The sequence below is a fragment of the Aulonocara sp. 'chitande type north' Nkhata Bay genome, linkage group LG20 (genome assembly GCF_057382095.1).
Source record: "Aulonocara sp. 'chitande type north' Nkhata Bay isolate Kocher_YH1m ecotype deep benthic linkage group LG20, A_spYH_male_GT1.1, whole genome shotgun sequence".
Classification (NCBI taxonomy): Eukaryota; Metazoa; Chordata; class Actinopteri; order Cichliformes; family Cichlidae; genus Aulonocara; species Aulonocara sp. 'chitande type north' Nkhata Bay.
Genome location: NC_141363.1, coordinates 4420001 through 4440535, shown reverse-complemented (window position 1 = coordinate 4440535; position 20535 = coordinate 4420001). Strand labels below are relative to the sequence as shown.

At 41.6% G+C, this 20535-nt stretch overlaps 2 protein-coding genes across 2 annotated transcripts in view; both read left to right on the top strand.

Moving 5' to 3' along the window:
- The first annotated feature begins 3691 nt into the window (after nucleotides 1-3691).
- slc25a33 (solute carrier family 25 member 33) lies at nucleotides 3692-11096 on the top strand. The gene is made up of 7 exons (XM_086277472.1): nucleotides 3692-3899; nucleotides 5604-5777; nucleotides 6904-6981; nucleotides 8094-8194; nucleotides 8391-8457; nucleotides 9155-9435; nucleotides 9552-11096. The coding sequence occupies exons 1-7, from the start codon at nucleotides 3859-3861 to the stop codon at nucleotides 9749-9751; spliced, it is 942 nt and encodes a 313-aa protein (XP_086133598.1). The 5' UTR covers nucleotides 3692-3858; the 3' UTR covers nucleotides 9752-11096.
- A 4376-nt stretch (nucleotides 11097-15472) lies between these two features.
- Nucleotides 15473-20535, top strand: part of LOC147304932 (uncharacterized) — an 8175-nt gene continuing 3112 nt past the window's right edge. Inside the window, exons 1-7 of the mRNA XM_086276967.1 lie at nucleotides 15473-16011; nucleotides 16587-16625; nucleotides 16707-17015; nucleotides 17155-17463; nucleotides 19523-19837; nucleotides 19958-20107; nucleotides 20209-20281. Coding sequence (XP_086133093.1) covers nucleotides 15978-16011; nucleotides 16587-16625; nucleotides 16707-17015; nucleotides 17155-17463; nucleotides 19523-19837; nucleotides 19958-20107; nucleotides 20209-20252 — 1200 coding nt within the window. The 5' untranslated portion in view covers nucleotides 15473-15977 and the 3' untranslated portion in view covers nucleotides 20253-20281. The remainder of the gene's footprint in view (nucleotides 16012-16586; nucleotides 16626-16706; nucleotides 17016-17154; nucleotides 17464-19522; nucleotides 19838-19957; nucleotides 20108-20208; nucleotides 20282-20535) is intronic.

Sequence of the window (20535 nt, the reverse complement as noted above, 5' to 3'; positions counted from 1 at the left end):
AACAAACACACTCGGAGTGCTTTAAATGGTAATGGGTAAAACCAGTAAAGTCGGGAGCAGGCAGTGGTGGGATGGGTGTGGGTGGGATTTAACTTTCAAGACTGCATCAGTCTCCGAGGCCTGTGACCGTTTCTTTGACGCACAAACCGAGACCCTCCAGTGCATGAAGAGGTTTTAATTTAATTTAATTTTTTTTATACAGAACATACCTTATTAAGCAGCTCTTTTAGCAACAAAAGAAGACTGATTTGTGCTTAGAATGCTTAGAAATGCTAGAAATGTTAGTGTGATAGTGAACAACCTGTTTTAAAGATTAAAGTAAAATTGATTAGAAAAACCTGAAATAAAGAAATCAAAGCAAACATGGGTTTTATAGCTATGAACAGCCACACCAAATATGCATTTATTGCAACTGGTCACTTGATGTCAGCATTCGCAGTACTTAACTAACCATAAAAACAGTTGGTGGTTTTGATTTTTTTTTTTAAAAACTTCTCTAATGAGACTCATTCTAATTCAAAGTATCAGATTGCACAACCCTTTTAAAACTACCTGTCAAAGTGGGTAGGCCAGAAGATGATTTATAGGACATGAAAGAGGAAAAACAAAACGCTCCTACGCAAATGTGTTCCTGTGTTCCTGCACTTTGGACTGAATCTATGCTTGTGCAATGAAAACTGATTAATCTAACTTCTCTGGGCCCCAACTGTGAAACGGTAACAGACCTAAAAAAACTAAGGCTTTCCAATAAATTCAGCATAGTAAAAATATATTTGTCTGTGAAATTAGACGTAGGAAGTGACATGATCTCCAGGGCACCTTGTGCCAGAGGCTGCCTCATTTTCTTCCAATCAAAGTTAGCATGATTTGTTGATAACCCAAATGAAATAATAATACATATAAGTAAATAATAATAAGAAGACTAAAAAAACATGGAAATAGCAAGTATAAGCTAAGTTCCAGTGTCAGTGCTCTCACGTCAATAACAAAAACATGTCAATACAGGTTTGCAAAAGCAATTTAAAACATGACAAAATGTGCCAGTGAGTCTGGTTTGACGACGTTGCGGCAGAGAGACAAATGTTGTTGCACAGACAAACAGCCCGCAAGGTGCAAAACAAGGTTACAAACTCTCTCTGCTACCTGTCCTCAGTGTAAGAACAGCTGCAGTAAAGTATTACTGCACACTATAACATGGGTGGATGGCTCATGCCACAACGCTGCATATCTATAGTATACAGCCATTAAGTGATATTTTGTCTTGAGTTAACTCAGAGGTCTTCCTGTTGATAAAGACTTGTTGTTTTTACTTTTTATATCCCTCTTTCCAGGCTCGTTACAGGCACATGTGCAGAAGCTTGAGGTAGCAAATGTTAGATAATTGGTCTGTGATATGTTTACAGATTAGCATGTTCGGTATTTCTGTCTTATGCCTTGCTTCTATACTGACTTTGATTCCTCTTTTTTTCAGAGCATACCTCCACCTATGCACCCACTAAAGAGTTGGTTTGAGTCATAAACTATATGAAGAGCAAAAGTAACACAAAAGTGTTTTTGTTGGAGTCAGGAGGCATCGATTTCTGCTGTTGATGCCAGTAGTAGGACCAGTACTTATGTAATAATAATTTGAATTAAAGCTGCAAGCAGCGTTATGAGGGCCCTCGCACCCCATCGCGTCGAGCTACGCCCAACACCTACAACCAGCACCTCCGATCTGATGTCACATTGATGAAATTCATGCATTCAACCACCAGCTAACATTTCATCTCATTCAATCATGATTATAGTCGTCCCACTAGGTGGCGCTCTAACCATTATTGACAAATGGCATAACAAACATTTCCGAGCTCGAGTCTCATCACGCCTGCGACCTTTGGGACATATTGGACATTTTGATTTTGAGTGACAGCAGATTACTGCTTTTTGGCGAGTGACTGAAACTCCACATGCCGCCATGACCACCCCGTTTCCCTGAACGTAAAAACCTTGGCAATTTAACATCACAAAGGTCTTTAGATTCCACACACTGGAGATTGGTTCAATATGATGAAATCCCTTGGAGGAGTTCGTCAAAGAACGGTGCCTGGAAAGTGGGGAAAATGTCACAAAAATTACACATTAATTTTAAAATGGCTGACTTCCTGTTGGATTTGGGATATTGCTCCAAGAGACTTTTCTGTACATCTTGATATCTCCTATAAGCTTACCAGGTTTCAGACTCATACATAAAACACAGAGCTGGGGCTGTGGTTTTGAAATTTTGTAGGGGGCGCTGTGGAGCCATTTTGCGCTATTCAATGAAAATGATCACATAACAACAAAGCCTTAAGCACAATGGAGGTGTGCGCCAAATTTCAAGCCTCTATAAACTTGCCAAGACCCTCAAAAGCCACTTCATCTTTCATGTTGAACAGCATTGCCACCAGGGTGCGCCGTTCAGTTTAAACTCACAATTTTTGCACTGAAGCATCACGAGGGACTGATGGTGATATTCACCGCTTTTGAGGTGGCCAAGATGAACCTGTGAAAATCAGTACAACAAAATTAAAGCCATGACATTTCCTGTTGCCACTAGGTGGCGCTGTCCGTATTTCTGACAATGGGCACATCAATCTGTTCAGGGCGGGTCTGACATCATGCCTGTAAAGTCTGGTACTGATCAGACTGGATTTCATTGAGTTATACTAATTTGTTTCTTCATGGCGTGACATCAAAGTTCGCCATGCTGCTGGGGTCCCACCCTTTCGCGAAAACTCACAGTTTTCACTGTAACCCAAGACCAACTCCTTAAGGCTTTCCTGGAGAAATTTGAGGCTGCAGATGTCACCCATCACTATACTGTACCCCAAAGTGTAAAACATGACATTTCCTGTTCCCACTAGGTGGCGCTGTCCTTGATGTCAAATATGGCAGTTGAAATATGTTCAGGGGTGGAGCCTTATCATATGTGTGCTCTTTGGTCCAGATCGGAACATGTATGACAGAATGAGAGGCAATAAGATTTTCATGGCGAGTCATCAAAATTCGCCATGGCGCCACGGCCTCATAGTATTGTGAAAACTCAAAAGCTCCGCAATTTAACATGGCACAAGGGTGTAGTTGGCACTGACCAAATATGAAGCTTATACGACCAATTTCCAAGGAGGAGTTCGTTAAAGTTCGAGGCATGGAAATGGCAAAATTAGAGCCAAAATGTCACCTTCTCTTCCAAATGGCGGACTTCCTGTTGGGTTTGCGTCAATGGGCCCCCAGACTTTTTTGTTCGTCTTGGCATGATACACATGTGTGCCAAATTTCATACATGTAGCTGAAACGATGTGGTCGTAGGGCTGCATTTAACAAGGCATAGGTGGCGCTGTAGAGCCATTTCCCAGTGCTCATATGTAAAACCATTAAAATACAAAATTTTTCACCAGACCTGGCATGTGTGCAAAATTTCATGAGTTTTTGAGCATGTTTAGGCCCTCAAAAAGGCCCTTGTTTTGCCTGAATAATAATAATAATAATAATAATAATAATAATAATAATAATAAGAAGAAACGGAGCAGATACAATAGGGCCTTCGCACTCTCGGTGCTCGGGCCCTAATAATAATAACTTGAAACAAGCAAAGGCGCAGGGAGGGCGAACACATGGGCCTACGTCACGGACAACACCCACCAGCCCGCCCTCTGACGTCAGCACGATCGGCTCTTCAGGTCACCCTGTCGCTCCACTAAGCCTGTAGAGGGACGCAGGAAGACGAACAGGAACAGACTGGGAACATAAAACCATAGCAGTGTGTTCTCCTCGGTACAAGCGCGACTTTGTTCGAAAAAGTGATAAAAATATGTTGGACTTCTGAAAACAAAGAAAAATATGGCACAAAAAGACACGCTGCTGCATCTCTTCGCCGGGGGGTAAGTCTCATTAATGCTTTCGCTTCAAATTCACGGTATTAATAGCTCACATGTTAATACAACACGAGAAGCTTGGGCAACGTGTTACTTAATAGCTATATAACCACTTTAAACATGATTAATTTAAGGCATTTGTTATATGTGAGAGCCCACAGCCACAACATGCTGAAACAGAAACGGGAGCTAGCTCGTGTCGGTACTTCGTGACCATTTAATTATAGTCGGACACGTTTCTATTTTCACTTCAGCGGTGGGGCTTTTTGTGTCTTTTAGTAACTACATAAAAGAGGCGAGCAACGTTTGTGTTACCAATCCATATCTTAGACTAATAATCCAGGTAACGCCGCGGTGAACAATGAAAACCCCGGCTTTTATTCCCGTGGGTGAGCTAGCGTGCAGAAGTTTGCTAATGCCGGTTAGCTACCGTTAGTTAGCATTAGGATGTTAAAACGTTTGGAATTGTGGGATGTCGTAATATTTTTGAGGATTATAACATCGTGTTTAAAATTTTACACTGTGTAAAAATTGTGAAGCGTGTGTCGATATTGTGAAGTTGCGGCTATATGTAAGCGTGTCGTCGCGTTTGTGACGCCTGTGGTGCAGTCACGAGAGGAGAGCCTTTAGCTCTGTCATGTCCTTCTGTGCTATGTAATCCTGAAAAGCTGGACATACATCAATACTAGCGATGCCAGCACCAGCTGTTCAAATTCTGAGTATTTTTTTGTAATTAGGCTGATAATATTTAAGATTGAGAAGCCGTGTAGCATCGGCTTAGTGTTAAGGTCGCGTGTAACATCATTGGCTTGTTTTTTTAATGACGCCATTTTCCCCTTGAAATTGTTACGGCTGGCCTTAAGGGTATTTACTGATCTTGGCTTGTGAAATGCCCAGTGATACACATGTGGTCTTGAAAACACAATGAAAATTGAATTTACATTAGACATTATACATTAAAGTGGGGATGCCGGCTGAGCTTTTAAGCCAGCCTTTTCTGTTTAAAGTCGAGCTGGTAATATCAACTGTGCGCACTGTTCTATCCATTTCCCTGGGTGGCTCATCTAACGCTTTATTTCAACAGGGTTGCGTGTATGTGTGTGTTTGTTGATTACGTAACGTCTACCTATGCAAGAGTAGATTTTTCTGTGCAACCCCAACAGGGGAGGATGAATGATTAGTGAACAGAGAATGCACAACTGGGTCAGGGGTTACTTTTGCTAAGATGTTTGACTCTGTCCTTCAGACACAGAGAAGCTTAATCTAATCTCTTCTAGACTTCTAAGCTTGTCAATGACAAGGTTACACGTTTAATAAAGCTGCACCAGAGAATGCTATAAAGACCTAAATAAATAGTTTGTGCAGAAATTAATGAGAATACTGTGTGCACTTTTCCAAGTGTAATTAAACAGTCTGAGCTGTAAAACTCCTTTGCCAGATGTGTCGGGTTAACGCACAGTGTTTCCACAGCAGACTAAATGACCTGTTCTTTGACCGTAGATGTTCATTGCACTTGGCCCAGTAAGCTCTTAAGCTGTTTTTATTATAAAAACACTCTACTCAGTCAAAGTATGGCCAAAAAAAATAGACTCTCACTACTCTAAGCAGGTTGGCTGTCATTTAATAGATGGACTGAGGAAGTATCACCTTCTCTGCTCTGCAAAATATTAAACGTCCTAAGGCCAATAATCCTGATTTTTCTATGTGCAGGTGTAGTGGTACAATGGGAGCCATCGTGACCTGTCCCCTGGAGGTGTTGAAGACACGGCTGCAGTCCTCAGGCCTCACCCTCCGGCCTGTCTTCCAGGTTCAACTTGGCACCCTGAGTGGCACGGGGGTTATCCGACCAGGGGGTGTCACACCTGGACTGCTGCAGGTCCTAAGGTAAGATGTTTGTGTTGTTGTCAGGCAAATGGAGCTGCAGCAACCTGTCTGAGCCATTCCCTGCGGCATTTGAATTTCCCTACCTGCAAATTAGGACAGTGTGTTCCTTTGTGACGCGTTGGGTACTTTATTATTATTTGTGTTGGCACACAACTGTTGTGTATTTAGGCTTGCCTGACCTGTCGATGTAAAGTGTTTGTGTGGTAATGTTTGAGTCAAATAGTTGTATAAACTCCTGTGAGGTTCTTATGTGGTCTGTGGAAGTGGGTTGGGAGGCTGTCATTTGCTTTCTGCTTTCGTAGTCTTAAAACGATGCCTCTAATCCTGTCCTATATTAAGTGGGGATTAGGGGCACTGTATCCTGCTCCTATCAACTCCATTTTACCAGCTTTTTGAAGAGACAGAACAGTCCTTTTCTATGAAGCTTTAAGATATGGATAAAACCAGTCTTTATGGCGTCCATTAAAGTGGTCCTTTAATGAATATGCTTGAGGCTGGGAAAGACTAGAAGCAGTTCCAGTGGGGAGGTTTTAACCACAGTGCCATCAACTTTATATAACACTCCGAGGACTGAACAGGTCGAGACTGGTGTCGGCCTCAGCAGTAGGCTATAAAAACTGCGTATTCTGTAAGACATAAACATCTCTTCTCACTGAGTAGAGGTTTTGAGTGTTAATGAGAGGAGTGGAATGCATGGACCCTGCTTGATTGACTAGGTTTACATTACAGAAAATAACCCACACTGAAGTTGTAGCCTCCCTCTTTGGTCAGTCCCACACAGAGTAGACTGTCACATAGAGATCAAATTTCCTTCAAAGAGTTTAAAAAAAACACTGGGAACACCGTCGACGTGACAAGTGAAACGCTGTCAGATGGACTGGGTTCAGTACCAGCTCAAGTGAACTGGGCTGGTGTAACACTCAGAGCGATTGCAGGATCACGATTGCAGCTATCAGATTAAATCCCCTAATAGAACCTGGAACAACCCTGCACAGACACTTGCTGCAGCAAATATGGAGACAGTTTAACATGTGTGGCAGTGCAAGGTTTTTTTTTTTGTTTTTTTTTTAAAGGTCATTCAATAAATCTGTCTTTAATGTCTGGTGGTCCTTTGCTTCTGTTTTAGATCCATTCTTGAAAAAGAGGGACCAAGATCTCTTTTCCGTGGACTGGGTCCGAACCTTGTGGGTGTTGCCCCTTCAAGGTACAATGAATTCAATGTTAACCGTTCACATGTTAGTGGCTCTTTTTCTTTTTTCTTTTTCATCTGTCACCACATTCTTTCCATTTTTTTATTTTATTTTAAAGTCTCAACAAAAAGTTTCTGTATTAGTGATACTTCCTGTTGGCAGCTAAACGCACAATGAGATGTTTTCTTTTTCAGAAACAATAAACAAAGCAGAGGAAGTAAAATGGAGCAATTATTTCTGAGTTTGCAGTTTTTAATGAGCATAGACACTTCAGAGTGTTTTAAACCACAACTTCTAACCAAAAACAAAAAGGAGGAGACCCTGCTTATGTTTCTCTTCTCGTGGTTGAAAACAAACTGTCTATAAACAGGAAGCCGTTATCATGCCAACAACTTCCGAGTCTGTCTGCCCCCTGCCTCGGTTTCGTGACTGAGCTGTTTTGCTCATCTGGGCGGGCTGCCTATACATTAGTAATTGTTTAAACTCTAGATAAATGGGCTTCTGTGAATGAGGTTTGGTATTAACAGATGCTGTGGCGAGAATATGTTGATATTGTTGGCTGTGAAACAACATGCCATTTGTTCTATTTTTAGTGTCAGCAAAGAGTCAGTACTTCTTCCTGTTTCCCTGGAGCTGATAGTGTTGAATGTAAACTTTGCTACACAACAGCAATAAAAGTGTGAAATGAATCGTCATAATACTTATGCCCTAAAAGCCGATTAGACTTTGGGACTATGTCAAAGTGAAAAAGGTTATTGATTAGTACAGGTACTTTTCCCTGTTGGTTAATTAGTAACCACAGGATTATCCTTTGGTCAGTAGTTCCACTGTCTCTCCACTCTTCAGGCCAGCTGATATTCAGAGCAGCTCTGTGGGCATATGTTGTGCCCAGTGCTTATTCAGCTCGTTCTGGTGCAATGACTGTGTGTTCCAGAAGCCAAGCAGAGAGGGCAGGGAACAGATTGCTCTGGATGCGCACTGTCAAAGGCTCACAGCAGCCTGAATGGAGTCATTACATAATTGTTATGAAACCACATTTACTTTTCTTAAAAAAAGGCATCCATAAATAAGCACGTTGATGCCTCTGTGCAGAGTTCTTAACAGTCTGTGTTTCTGTGTTTTTTAGAGCCATCTACTTTGCTGCATACTCGAAATCTAAAGAGCTGTTCAATGGGCTGTTTGTCCCTAATAGTGGATTGGTACACATGTCATCTGCTGGTGTTGCAGGTGAGACTTCTAAATTTGACATGCGTGTCATTAACATTAGTAAAATGTAACGCACTTCAGTTCTGTGCAAAAATGTTATCACTTATATTTGTATATCATGTGGACAGCTTCATCATTGGCTGCTGTTATGGGATCACTTTCATATATTATTGTCCAGGGATAATACTGAATATCCTCATTTTGCTCCTATTTTCAGCTTTTGTTACCAACTCTCTGATGAACCCCATCTGGATGGTCAAGACCAGGATGCAGCTGGAGAAAAAGTAGGTGTACAGTTCATTTCTTCTATCTCGTATGTATAAGATTTATTTAGTTTTTCTTTAGACACCGTAGTGTTCAGTTTCAGATCTGTGTAAAACGGTCTGGCCTATTCCAGAGTCTCAGTGGGTATGAATGTACTCCATATACCGTGACCTTAACAGAAACCTTTAAATTGAGCCTACCTTCTTGGTACTGTCCTTGGGTTCTGCAGTGCACGAGGCTGAGCGTGTGACCCAGCTCCATAAATACACACTGCTGACGCACTGACCTGCACGCAGAAGAGGAGTCCATATTTGCATTGCCAAGTACAGGGCAGTAGTATCATGTGAGGTCACAGGAGCAGGTCTGTTCAGGCTGTCTTTGAAGAGAAAACTCATATCTTGTAACACAAAGAGCAGCTTGTTGAAGGAGGGTTTAATAACTTAAAGCAACATTCAGTCAAGGTTAGACCAGCTGCTTGTTCATCCCAATAAGGAAACTCGATGATGCTTCAGTGTACAGTTGACTAAGCATTCACACAATAAGAAAATTGTTCTTTTGTAACTTTACATTATGACTTCAACTTTTTATTTATTCCAGTTCTTGGCCTCTGGTGTCTTGTGATACTTGTAACGGATGACTAAAAAAACCATGATTGTTCCATTAACCCCTTCACCACATGTGATTTTTGTCACTAATGAGCATGTCTTAACTTTTCAGAGCCAGAGGAGAGAAGAAGATGAATGCACTGCAGTGTGCTCGATATGTTTACAAAACAGAGGGAGTCCGGGGCTTCTACCGTGGCCTGACTGCGTCCTACGCTGGCATTTCAGAAACAATGATCTGCTTCCTCATCTATGAGACACTGAAGAAACAACTCGCCAAGAGGCAGTTCAGCTCGCCTAACGGTGAAAAGGAGAAAGGAGCGTCAGACTTCCTCAGCCTCATGATGGCAGCTGCTTTTTCAAAGGGTTGTGCATCCTGCATAGCCTACCCACACGGTAAACACACACACACACACCCACACCCATTGTTTACCTATTACAACATAACTAACGTCAGAGAAGAGGAAACTTAATAGTTAACCTTTTCCAATTCTTCTTGTGTGTCCCCACAGAGGTCATTCGGACAAGGCTGCGCGAGGAAGGCAGCAAGTACAAGTATTTTTTCCAGACAGGGAGGTTAATAGCAGTGGAAGAAGGCTATGCAGCTTTTTATAGAGGACTCGTTCCACAGCTAATTAGGCAAATCCCTAACACAGCCATCGTCCTCTCCACATATGAACTCATTGTCCATCTGCTGGGAGACTCCAAGTAAAGACATGTTTGAAACTGGGGATTTTCCTGACGAACTGTGGATGTCACGCAGAACCCAAAGCACACTGGGCCTATAGACTTTTGAAAATGCAGCACATAGTTTTTTTTTTTGATGTGGTGCTACAAAGACTCTCAAGATGGAACTAAAGCAGGTTGTACTGTCGTCCAAAGAGCTAAACACAACATTTTATTGACATATTGTTAGCTTGTTAAAAATACACAAGAGGTCATGGTACTCATTGAACCTCCAAACCTGTGGAAAAAGGTCATCTTCTCTGAGGACTAACTTTAAGTTAATTAAATTATTTTTGTTCTGTTATTGTTTTTGGATCGTGTTTGTTTCCTTGTATCAGTGGAAATTCCACCAGCATGCACGATTTGACAGGTTTGAAGGAATATTATTGAGAAGCACTGAAAAGTGCAGTTCTAGATTATTTTCAGTTCTTGTTATACTTTGCCACAATCTGCTGGGTTTAAAGTTTAAGTTAACAGAGAAATGTATCATATTTTTTCATTAATATATTACACATATACAGACTTAACTGTATGTTTTCTTTTGTGGAAAAGAGAAAATAGGCACCTTTTGCAATATAATGAAAACATGGATGGTTAGTTGACCAGTGGCTCAATAAAATGCATCAGTTGGCTGACAAAATAGTTGTGTTGTAAAAATCTGCCTTATCTGTTAACGAGGATAAAGCATGAAGTATGAGCATTTTTCTGCGCAACGATACAAAAAAATCCCTCAAACTAAGTGGACTGAACGAGGCACTGAGCCGACTACGAGTAAACACGGAAGTGTCGCTTTATTTAGTCTACCCTGTGTGCGATCATCTTGTGTTTTATTGTCTACGTGTCTGAGTAAAGCCTGATGTTGTGTATGTGTTCATCCATAACAATGGCCAAAAAAGCGTCACTGGTGTTGACTAATCAGCCAGTGAGACTGTTCTGTGTGATGATGGATCTAAGCAGTGGTTCTCAAACTGTGATGGGGAACAAATGCGAGTGGGTACACAGAGAACCTGGGGAGAAATAAACAAGTTTGTTTTTAATTCAATCTGGGCAGTTTTTACATTTTAGGTTTTTTTTTAATTGTTATTGACTGCCAAAAATTCTAGTGTGTGAACAGAACAAGTTTGAGAACCACCAGTTTAGGGGAAGTCTGCATGCATGTGGTTTTTGGGTTTTTTGTTCTAGTTTAGTTCCCAGAGTGTGTTTGCTTGTTTCACTTTTGAAGGTGTTTAGTTTTATTTATTTTTATATTGTAAAAATGAGAGCGTTTAACGAGCATGTTAAAGACATTCAGAACAGATGTTGAAACACAAATAAAGCACTACTTAAAGGCAGTGAAATTTAAGTCATGTACACATCAAGATGTTTACCACAGCCTCATTGGGCTGGATAAATAAATTGACCAAAGAGAGAAATTCATGTCATCAAACTATAGCTTTTATTTAATTTCAGAGAACTCAAATTGGATTTTTAGTAAAAGTACATTCAGTGTAAAAGCAGAGCAGATGTTTGTGGGTTCAGGCTGATCACTGCTCCAGGGAATGGGAAATATCCAGTAGAAAACATGGGTAACGTATTAGCTGCAGGTGTACGAGTACCTATTTTGGAAACTGCAGTGTAACAGAAATGGCCCATTTTTGTAAACAGGACACAGATCAGAGAAGTTGTGAAATACTTAATAGCCATCAGCTGTGAGCAGCCTGCTTGTTACGGCTGGTATGATGATGGTACTGCACTCTGGTCACAGAATTATCAGTGACTGCGAAGTTCAAGCCTAGTGCCTAAAAGAGTTCAACTTTTAATTGAAAAATAACCATCAGGGTTAGTTTAAGGCCAGAATGACTGAGCTGGTGGTTGCTGCAGTCCCTCTACATATGTGAGAGACAGACATTTCCAGCAGAGCTTTTACAACTATTGACTTTTTTAAGAGTCAGCTTAATGTGTGAAACGTGTGTGCTCCTTCCCCATACATCACCCATTATCATGAGATATCATTTCCAAAAAATGGCATGTTTATTATTGAATAATAACAGGCTTTTATATCTCTTTATCAACATAGACAAAGGGTATTGTTTCAAAATGAAAGCAAATATTGACTTCCCTTACCTTTTTATTTTTAGAGTCCACACAGGCTTCAAAAATAATTGAGTAAGGTGGCCTTGACTGCCATGTTGCATTTGGACTACATGACAACTGCCATCGCAAATTCTTGATTGGATGAAGTTCATTTCAAGGTCATTTTAAGCCTCTACAAGTAGTTTTGGATCTGCTTTGGCTTTAGCTCTGTTTATATCTGCATGTGCTGGGATGGGGTTGTCATGTGTGGGGGACAAAACCACAGCCTCATCATCTAAGACATCTCGTGAAATGAAAGAAAAATGCCATAAAAGCAGGTATTTGTTAGTCACACGTTTTGGGAAACCATCTGAGTGCTCAGTGGTGAATCATCAAGAACTTGTCCTTTCTGCTGCATTTTGTTTTAGTTGATTCACTCACATGGCCCTCTCCAACCAGCACAAACAGGTTTCTGACCAAAGGACTGCGGCTAAGGCTGTCATGTGGAATTCCCATTCTAGGAAACGTATACAGGGTGTGACTTCCTGATAGGTCACCCTTTTATAAAGGCTTTAAAAACTGTTTTTATATTTACTAGTAAAGCCCTTGGTAACTCACGATTATTTAAGTTAATATTTAAATTTGAGAGAGAGGGAGTTGCTCTAGCTCTGTTTTGCATTTTATCTCTCAAATACACAGAGCAATGAAAAAGTATTTTCTCCCTTCCTGATTTCTTTAAAAATCTTTCTCACAATTAACAAATTTTAATATTAGTAAAAAATAAGCAGAGTAAATAGAAAACGTAGTGTGCAACCTGACAACGTGATGCAGATCTCCCAAAGCAACATATCATATATCATATAAAAATGATAAAATCTGATTGAGTTGCTTTGCAATGACCTTAAACAGGTCTTCATGCTCGAAAACTGTCCAGTGAGGCTGAATTAAAACAACTGCAAAGATCCACAGTGATGTGAAAAACAAATACTTGATTGCAGTTCTTGCTCCCATGGGTGCCAAACCGTTATTAGACTTAGGGAACAATTATTTTTATTTCACACAGGGCCAGGTAGGTTTGCATTTCTTTTTTTCCCCCCTTAATAAATGAAACCATCATCTAAAAACTACATTTTGGATTTACTCTGGTTATCTTTGTCTAATACTACAATTTGTTTCGTGATCTGAAACAAGAGGCCAAATACTGTTTCACATCATTATATATACACACAAGAGGTAAGAGACTGTCAACAACATGTCAAACTTAGACGCAGATGAGCTACAGCAGCAGCAGACCACACTGGGTGCCACTCCTGTCAGCTAATTAACAGGAAACTAAGGCTACAGTTTGCATGGACTCTCTAAATTGGTACAACAGAAGACTGGAAACCTGAAAATCTGCTGTCACATTAAACCAAATTTTGTGTTTTGTATGTACTGTGATAGTACAGAGCCTGGCATTTCCAGGTATCTCTACAGCTATGAGTGGGTGGTTTGATCCAAATATCCATAGTATCAATATCAACATGGGCATTGCAACTAGATCGTTACACATTCACACACACTTCAATTTCAAAATGAAGGGAGATGCCTGCTGTGCTCTATTGTGTTTTGTAGTGTGCGATCATATGACTCAACAGTGCTGAGCAGACAGTGAGTGAGAGCATGATGGCAGGAAAAAAAGGAGACTCCTGTGGAATTATTTTGTGGCTGTAAATGAAAACACAGCAGACAGTGATGCGTGCAGGAAGGATTTTTTCTGCTATGACAACATTTTATACAAACATGAAAAACTGTGAAAATAAGAACTCGGAGCAGAAAACAGAAAATGAAGAGACGAGGAGGAAAAATACCCTTAGCACACTGGCACTGTCCTTCCAGAGAGGAAACGAAGATCCAGGAAACTTATAGCTGTGGTCAGAAGTTTGCATATTCTCATGAGCATGAATATCATGTTAATTTTGGGCTTTTAATGATTTCTTTGAACTGTTTTTTTCCAGGGTGGAATGATTGTACAGCAAACATCTTTAATGACTTTAAAAAACATGAACTGGGTGCAAAGTACAAATTAATTTGGAATTTTCTCCAAAGTATACATACAGGCTCAAGTATATACATACATTCCCACTAATAGTGTGTGAATGTGTGTGTGAATGGGTGGATGACTGGATATGTAAAGCGCTTTGGGGTCCTTAGGGACTAGTAAAGCGCTATATAAATACAGGCCATTTACCATTTTTACCATTTAATATTTAGTTGACATGTTGCACCTCAACCAGATTCATTTTGTAGTCACCAACAAGCTTCTGCCATACTTTTGGCTTGATAATTGATTGCTCTTATTGGCAGAATTGGTAGAGTTTATTTGAACTGGTTGGTTTCCTGGAACAGACTCTGCTTTTAAGTGTAGTCCATATATTTTTTAACAAGGTTGAGGTCGAAGCTTGGGAAGGTCAGTCTAAAAGCTTCATGTTAACCTGCGTCAGCCTTTCCAAAACCAGTTTTGATGTGTGTTTGGGAATTTGGAGGTAGTCGTCCTCCATCATTCTATCCACATTGTCCAATTTACCAGTCCCACTGGCAGCAAAACAGCCGCAGAGCACGATGCTACCACCACCGTGCTTGACAAATGATACAATGTTCTTATGTTTGAAAGCCTCACCTTTACCTTACTTTTTTTTTTTAATTGTGGCCAAATAATTTTTGTCAGCAAATTTCAGTGGCGCTTGAAGGCATCAATTTGGAGCAGGTGATCCTTTTTTCTTCTCAGCAAAGTGAAACTTTCTTCACTGTGGACAGAGACTTCTGGTGTTCCAGCAATTTCCAGTTCATGGCAGGATTGAGCTTTGGTTGTTCCTGAACATCCTAACCAATTTCCTTTCATCTGAGGGTGACAGTTAGGGCCTTCTTCCAGAACTTGGCAACGTGGTGACACATCTGAATAACTTGTACTTATGCACAGTTTTTTTGAACTGATGACCTTAGAATCTGCAGTTGTTTGGAAATGACTCCAAGAGACCTTCCCAACATATGTAAATCTATAATTCCTTGGACTTTGCCATTGTTCTCAATATTGGTCAGTCCAGTGACTGACCATTTGTAGTAAATCCTAATCACTAACAATAATATAATAACGCTTGGTCTTGTCAATTCAAAAGACACTGTAGAACCTTCAGCACCACTTATTAAAAGACTTAAGTGAGTAATGTACATATTAAAATCTGCTTGTACATTTTGGACCCTTAAAGATGAAAGAAAATCCAAAATAAAATCAAACGTGTGCACTCAATTCTGGTTTTTAAAGTAAAGTAATGGTGTATGCTGCACAATCAATCCATCCTGGAAAAAAGAACAGGGATGAATGCCCATTATGACTGTTAAATCAATGGGAAAGCAAAAATCCAAATATGTAGTGGTCATTAAAACGTATTGATTTTTAGCATATTAGTGATGCATTCATGCTATAAATCCTGACACCGTGCTTTACCCCACAAATTCCGCCTGCATAAGTTAAAAGTATCGGTATCTGTACTTGGTGATAATGGTTTTTGCAGTCCACCACTTCCAAAGACGAAAGGTGAGACCAGCGTAGCACTGCGGCTGGATGGTGACCCCTGTCTGTGGTAGAGAGAAGGAGCCGAGGCTGGGAGAGCAGCTGTGCTGTGATTCGTTAGTACCGTCTGGATAGGTTGGAGGATTGGTTGTTAGGAATTTGTTTGGGCGGGTCGCAGCAGAGCTGATCCAATCTAGCAGGGCCTAGCACGAGCGAAGAACTCAGCACCTGGCTGGCTAATGTCACCGTTGACGTGAGTACGGCAGCCAGAAGGCACGTAGGTAGCTATGGACGTTGCAACGCTGTTTGCAACACCTGGATTCGTCACAATGAACAGCAGGAGACTCACTTGATCTGTGCGCAGGAATCCACTGTTCACCACCCCATTGTCTGCCACTGCTCATATCTCGATAATGTTTTTATCTACGGCCGCTGCTGCCCCACTGTTAGCTGTTTACACTCGGTTAGCCGTTAGCCCTTTCTTCCTCGTGAGTTTCTGCTTGGTTCAGTAGCCCACCCGAGTCTTCTTAGCCGATGTGTTTCAGCGGCTGTCTGCACCAACAGCAAGACAACGGGCTCCCTGCACAGCCGATGGAAGGCTGAGGAGAAGATGCTGATGGGATTCCTTTACATCCTTTTAACGGGTAAGCTAAAAATGCCTAGCTTGGCCTGTCTTCCAGCTGTATGTGAATTAGGTTGCTCTGAGGTTGGTGGCTCATATTCTGGTGATTATAAGATAACCAGGTAGGACTTTGTCGTTGGTTACACATTATATATGTATTCACCCACGTGAAACTAAAAAAACTAACAAAAAATCTGCTTAAAATCATATAAGTGGGCAAACTGATTTCTAACGTTACAAAACTGTTTCGTTAGCTTATATAAACAGTAACCACTATGGTATAACTTTTACTGCGAATTGCATCGGAATTGCTCAGCTAAAATGTTTTTCAATGTGACCTTCATGAAGGTCTTAGTGAGTGCTATTTTAAAATGGACAGTTATTGCAACTTTGATGAATTGTTGGGTGACATCTGAGGCATCTAGTCCACTGAAATCAGGTAGAAAGCCTATCAGGCACATCTTTACGGCTTCACAAACCATTAACGGATCACAAGGTTGTAGCTGTAGTTTCCCACTCCCACCAAAACTGGACTCTCTAATAATGAACAAGCAAGAAAATGGCTACTATTCTTTTGTTTTTGTTATTTCCTTTCAGGCCTGCTGGGTGCTCTGTGGGATAGAGTGACCGCTTTCGGTAAGCCTAGAACTGATTTAAACCTCCTGCATTCACAGGCTTGCACTTTGTATGTCTAAGTAGTTTCCTCCTGATCCTCAGGTGGGGTCAGACTAGTGGATGGGGACAACAATTGTTCTGGCAGAGTTGAGGTGCTTCGCCACAAGGAATGGGGAACTGTCTGCGACTACGGATGGGATTTCCGGGCCGCTGATGTAGTGTGCTTGGAGCTAGGTTGTGGCTTGGCTGAAAATGTCCATAATGGTCTAAGATTTCGTAAAGCCAGTGGACCTATCTGGCTGCATCAAGTCCAGTGCTCTGGACAGGAGAGCAGTTTATTACACTGCAGTGTTGTCCTCAACAGCAACCTGCACTGCACCCATGAGAACGATGCAAGCGTGAAGTGCTCAGGTGAGATCGAACAGTGCTGAGAACCAGTGCTGAGTCATTTCTGCTTTGTTGATACATAAAGACTCTGGACTGAGTGTCAGTGTCATAACTGAAAAATGTAATGTAATGTTGTGGTTATATTTTTTTTCTATTCTCTCAGGTACTCTTTTAACACCCATCCTCACCCTGATGTCACCCCACACTGTGTTCTTCCCCGGGGAGTCCGTTCGCTTTGTCTGCAGGGTTCTGTTGGGTCATCACCTCAGTGACTTTCACCTGTACAAAAATGGAGTGTCCACACCGCTGGTTACACAGAGAGCAGACCAGACCCAGAATATGATGGAGCTCACCCTGTCCGATGTAGAGACTTTCCACCAAGGCAGCTACAGTTGTGGGTACAGGATCAAGAGTGGCTTTCCTACAAGGCTTCTCAGTTCCCCACCCAGCAACGCAATCAACATCACTGTAGGTGAGTCACTGCTGCTTTGACAGTAACACTATTGCGCCATTGCCCTTTTCAGTTGCACATTATGTTTTGTGCAATCTGCTGTGGTGTGAATCTGAAAACTCAAGAACACTTCAGATGTCTTTTGTGTCTTTTTTTTTATCATAAGAGCCTATGCAAAAGGATCAGCATGAACAGACTCGCAAAATATTTTCTGCACTCACAGAGTGCACAGAGGCACCTCGGTGGGAGACATCTTGATAAGGAAAACTGACCTTGAAGATGTACAGAGTGTTAGCAGGCAGACTGGTTCAGACTGGTTAGTCACACCCAGCATGTCTGCCATAAACAGATGGGTGCTCACACAGCAAAAACAGCATTTTAGAAGCGTCTGTGCAGATTTCTGTTTCCATTGTACGACATCTGACTGTTTATTAATGTGTGTCAGATTATTAAAATGTTATTGATGACTGAGAATGAACTCGACCTCAGTTCCCTCAACTGGCTAGAAATGTTCAGATTAGATAGGAAAATATACTATATTGCCAAAGTATTCACTCATCTGTTTACACACACTTAAAAAATTGAGTGACACCCCATTAAAACCCTCTCTAGGTTGTAATATGATATCAGCCCACCATTTGCGGCTATAATGGCTATTCTGGCAAGGATTTCCATAAGGTCCAGGAGTGTGTTTATGGGAATTTTTGATCATTCTTCCAGAAGGGCATTTGTAGGTCAGACACTAATGTTGGACAAGAAGCCCTGGCTCGCAGTCTCTGCGCTAATTCATGCCAAAGGCATTCCTTTAGGTTGAGGTCAGGACTCTGTGCAGGCCAGTCAAGTTCTTCCACACCAAACTTCCTCCTCCATGTCTTTATGGACCTTGCTTTGTGCTATGGTGTACAGTCATGTTAGAACAGGAAGGGGCATCTGGGGGCCACTGTTCCCACAAAGCTGGAGCATGAAATTGTTCAACTTGTCTCGGTACGCTGAAGCATTAAGAGTTCCCCATAATCCCCCTCCATAAAACTTTACACTTAGCACAATGCAGTCAGACAAGTACTGTTCTCCTGGCAACCGCCAAACCCAGACTCATCCATCAGATTGCCAGACAGAAGCGTGATTTGTCACTCCAGAGAACTTGTCTGTATTGATCTAGAGGCTAGTGGCGGTGTGCTTAACACCACTGCATCCAACGCTTTGCATTGTGCTTGGTGACGTGAGGCTTCGATGCAGCTGCTCAGCCGTGGAAACCCATTCCGTGAAGCTGTCTACATACTGTTCTTGAGCTAATCTGAAGGCCACATGAAGTTTGGAGGTCTGTAGTGAATGACTGCAGAAAATTGGTGGCCTCTGCCAACTCTGCGCTCAGCATCCGCTGTCACTCTGTGACTTTTTACATGACCTACCAGTTTGTGGCTGAGTTACTGTCTTTCCCAATTCCTTTAATTTTTTTTATAATACCACTAACAGCTGAATTTGGAATATTTAGCAGTGATGAAATTGCAGGACTAGACTTGTTGCTCAGGTAAAAAGTCCAGTACCACACTGAAATTCACTGAGCCCCTGAGAGCGACCCATTGTTTTACAGCTGTTTGTAAAAGCAGTGCCTAGGGCAGTGGTTCTTAACCTTGTTGGAGGTACTGAACCCCACGAGTTTCATATGCGCATTCACTGAACCCCTCTTTAGTGAAAAATAAAATATGATTTATTTCAAATTCAAGACATATGTTTTTTATTGGTGCACAAAATGAGCCATGCATGTCACGGTGGAGGCTCTGCCGAACCCTTGAGACCGACTCACCGAACCCCTAGGGTTCGATCGAACCCAGGTTAAGAACCACTGGCCTAGGGGCTTGATTTTACACACCTGTGGATGTTGAAGTGATTGAAATACCCAAATTCAGTGATTGGAATTGGTGAGTGACTTCTTTGGGGAATTTTGTTTTTTAAAGTATTTTGACCAAAACTGAAACCATGTTGGATTTTTCTCCATTTGTCCATCTTTTTTGACATTATTTTAAAATTCTGACATTGATTAACCAGTTTCACCGTTTCATTTTTATTGGCTGGTCTACAGTGGAGCTCCTGACTCCCCAGCACTGGTACAACACGTCCGCTGAGGCCCCGGCTGGTTCTGTCATCAAAGGCCAAAGTTTTAATATCACCTGCTCCACCCTACAACAGTACCCCGGGGGTTCCTTCCAGCTGCGTTTGATCCGCTCTAATGGCACAGTGCGCCAGACTCTGCCCGCACTCACCCCGTCCGTCACTTTCACCTTTCCTAACGCCCAGAGCTCCAACGAGGGCTACTATTACTGCCTGTACCGGGTCCAGCTAGGCGGGCGTACCTTCGTCTCCAGAGAGAGCCAGCCCCTGCCTATAGCTGTCAGAGGTGAGACTTTGTTGCATGTCGATATAAAAAAACATGTTTTTTTGTTTTGTTTTTTTAAATATTCGTTTTATTTAGATATACAAGTTACACATACCTACAGAAAAGTCCTCTCGTTCTCAGATCCAGATCCCATCCTGAGTCCAATGGGTATCAGCTGGCTCGTGTCTGGTCTGACATTTGTGGTGGCTCTCATCATCATAGTCATTGTGGCCAAGGTACTGTGTAATAAGGAGAGGAAGCCCTCAGAGCTGGAGAGAGAGACCAGAACCTGTGAGTTCCTTTTTCACCTGCAGCAGAGATTTGAATAACTCTCTTTTCTGAAAGCATCCTGTGTATGTACCCAAGGGTAAGAAGTGTGCTTCTGTTGGCAGGTGTGGACAACACTTATATTGCTTTATCGACAAACAAGCTGTGATCTGGAATGCAGGCAGCAGATACCTGAAGGTATTTCAGTACATAATTCTTGCACGAACCACAAGGTGCACCGGATTATAAAGCGCACTGTCGATGAATGGGTCTGTTTTCATACATATGGCGCACCGGATGCTAACATAGCTGTGTCGCTAGCGATCACGTAGCACATCATTATATACCAGCTAGCCCAACTTCAGTAACCCTACAAATATCACTGTTGTTAAGTTTTCTGTCTTCATTTATGTTGGAAGTGATAGCAGAGCTGTAAGTTTTAAGTTTTTCAG

Bases quoted from the DNA above. Each gene is read 5' to 3' on its own strand.
- slc25a33 (XM_086277472.1), top strand. From the start codon at position 3,859: ATGGCACAAAAAGACACGCTGCTGCATCTCTTCGCCGGGGG. The intron at 5,778-6,903 runs GTAAGATGTTTG...CTTCTGTTTTAG, and splicing joins GGACTGCTGCAGGTCCTAAG to ATCCATTCTTGAAAAAGAGG. The intron at 8,458-9,154 runs GTAGGTGTACAG...TTAACTTTTCAG, and splicing joins AGGATGCAGCTGGAGAAAAA to AGCCAGAGGAGAGAAGAAGA.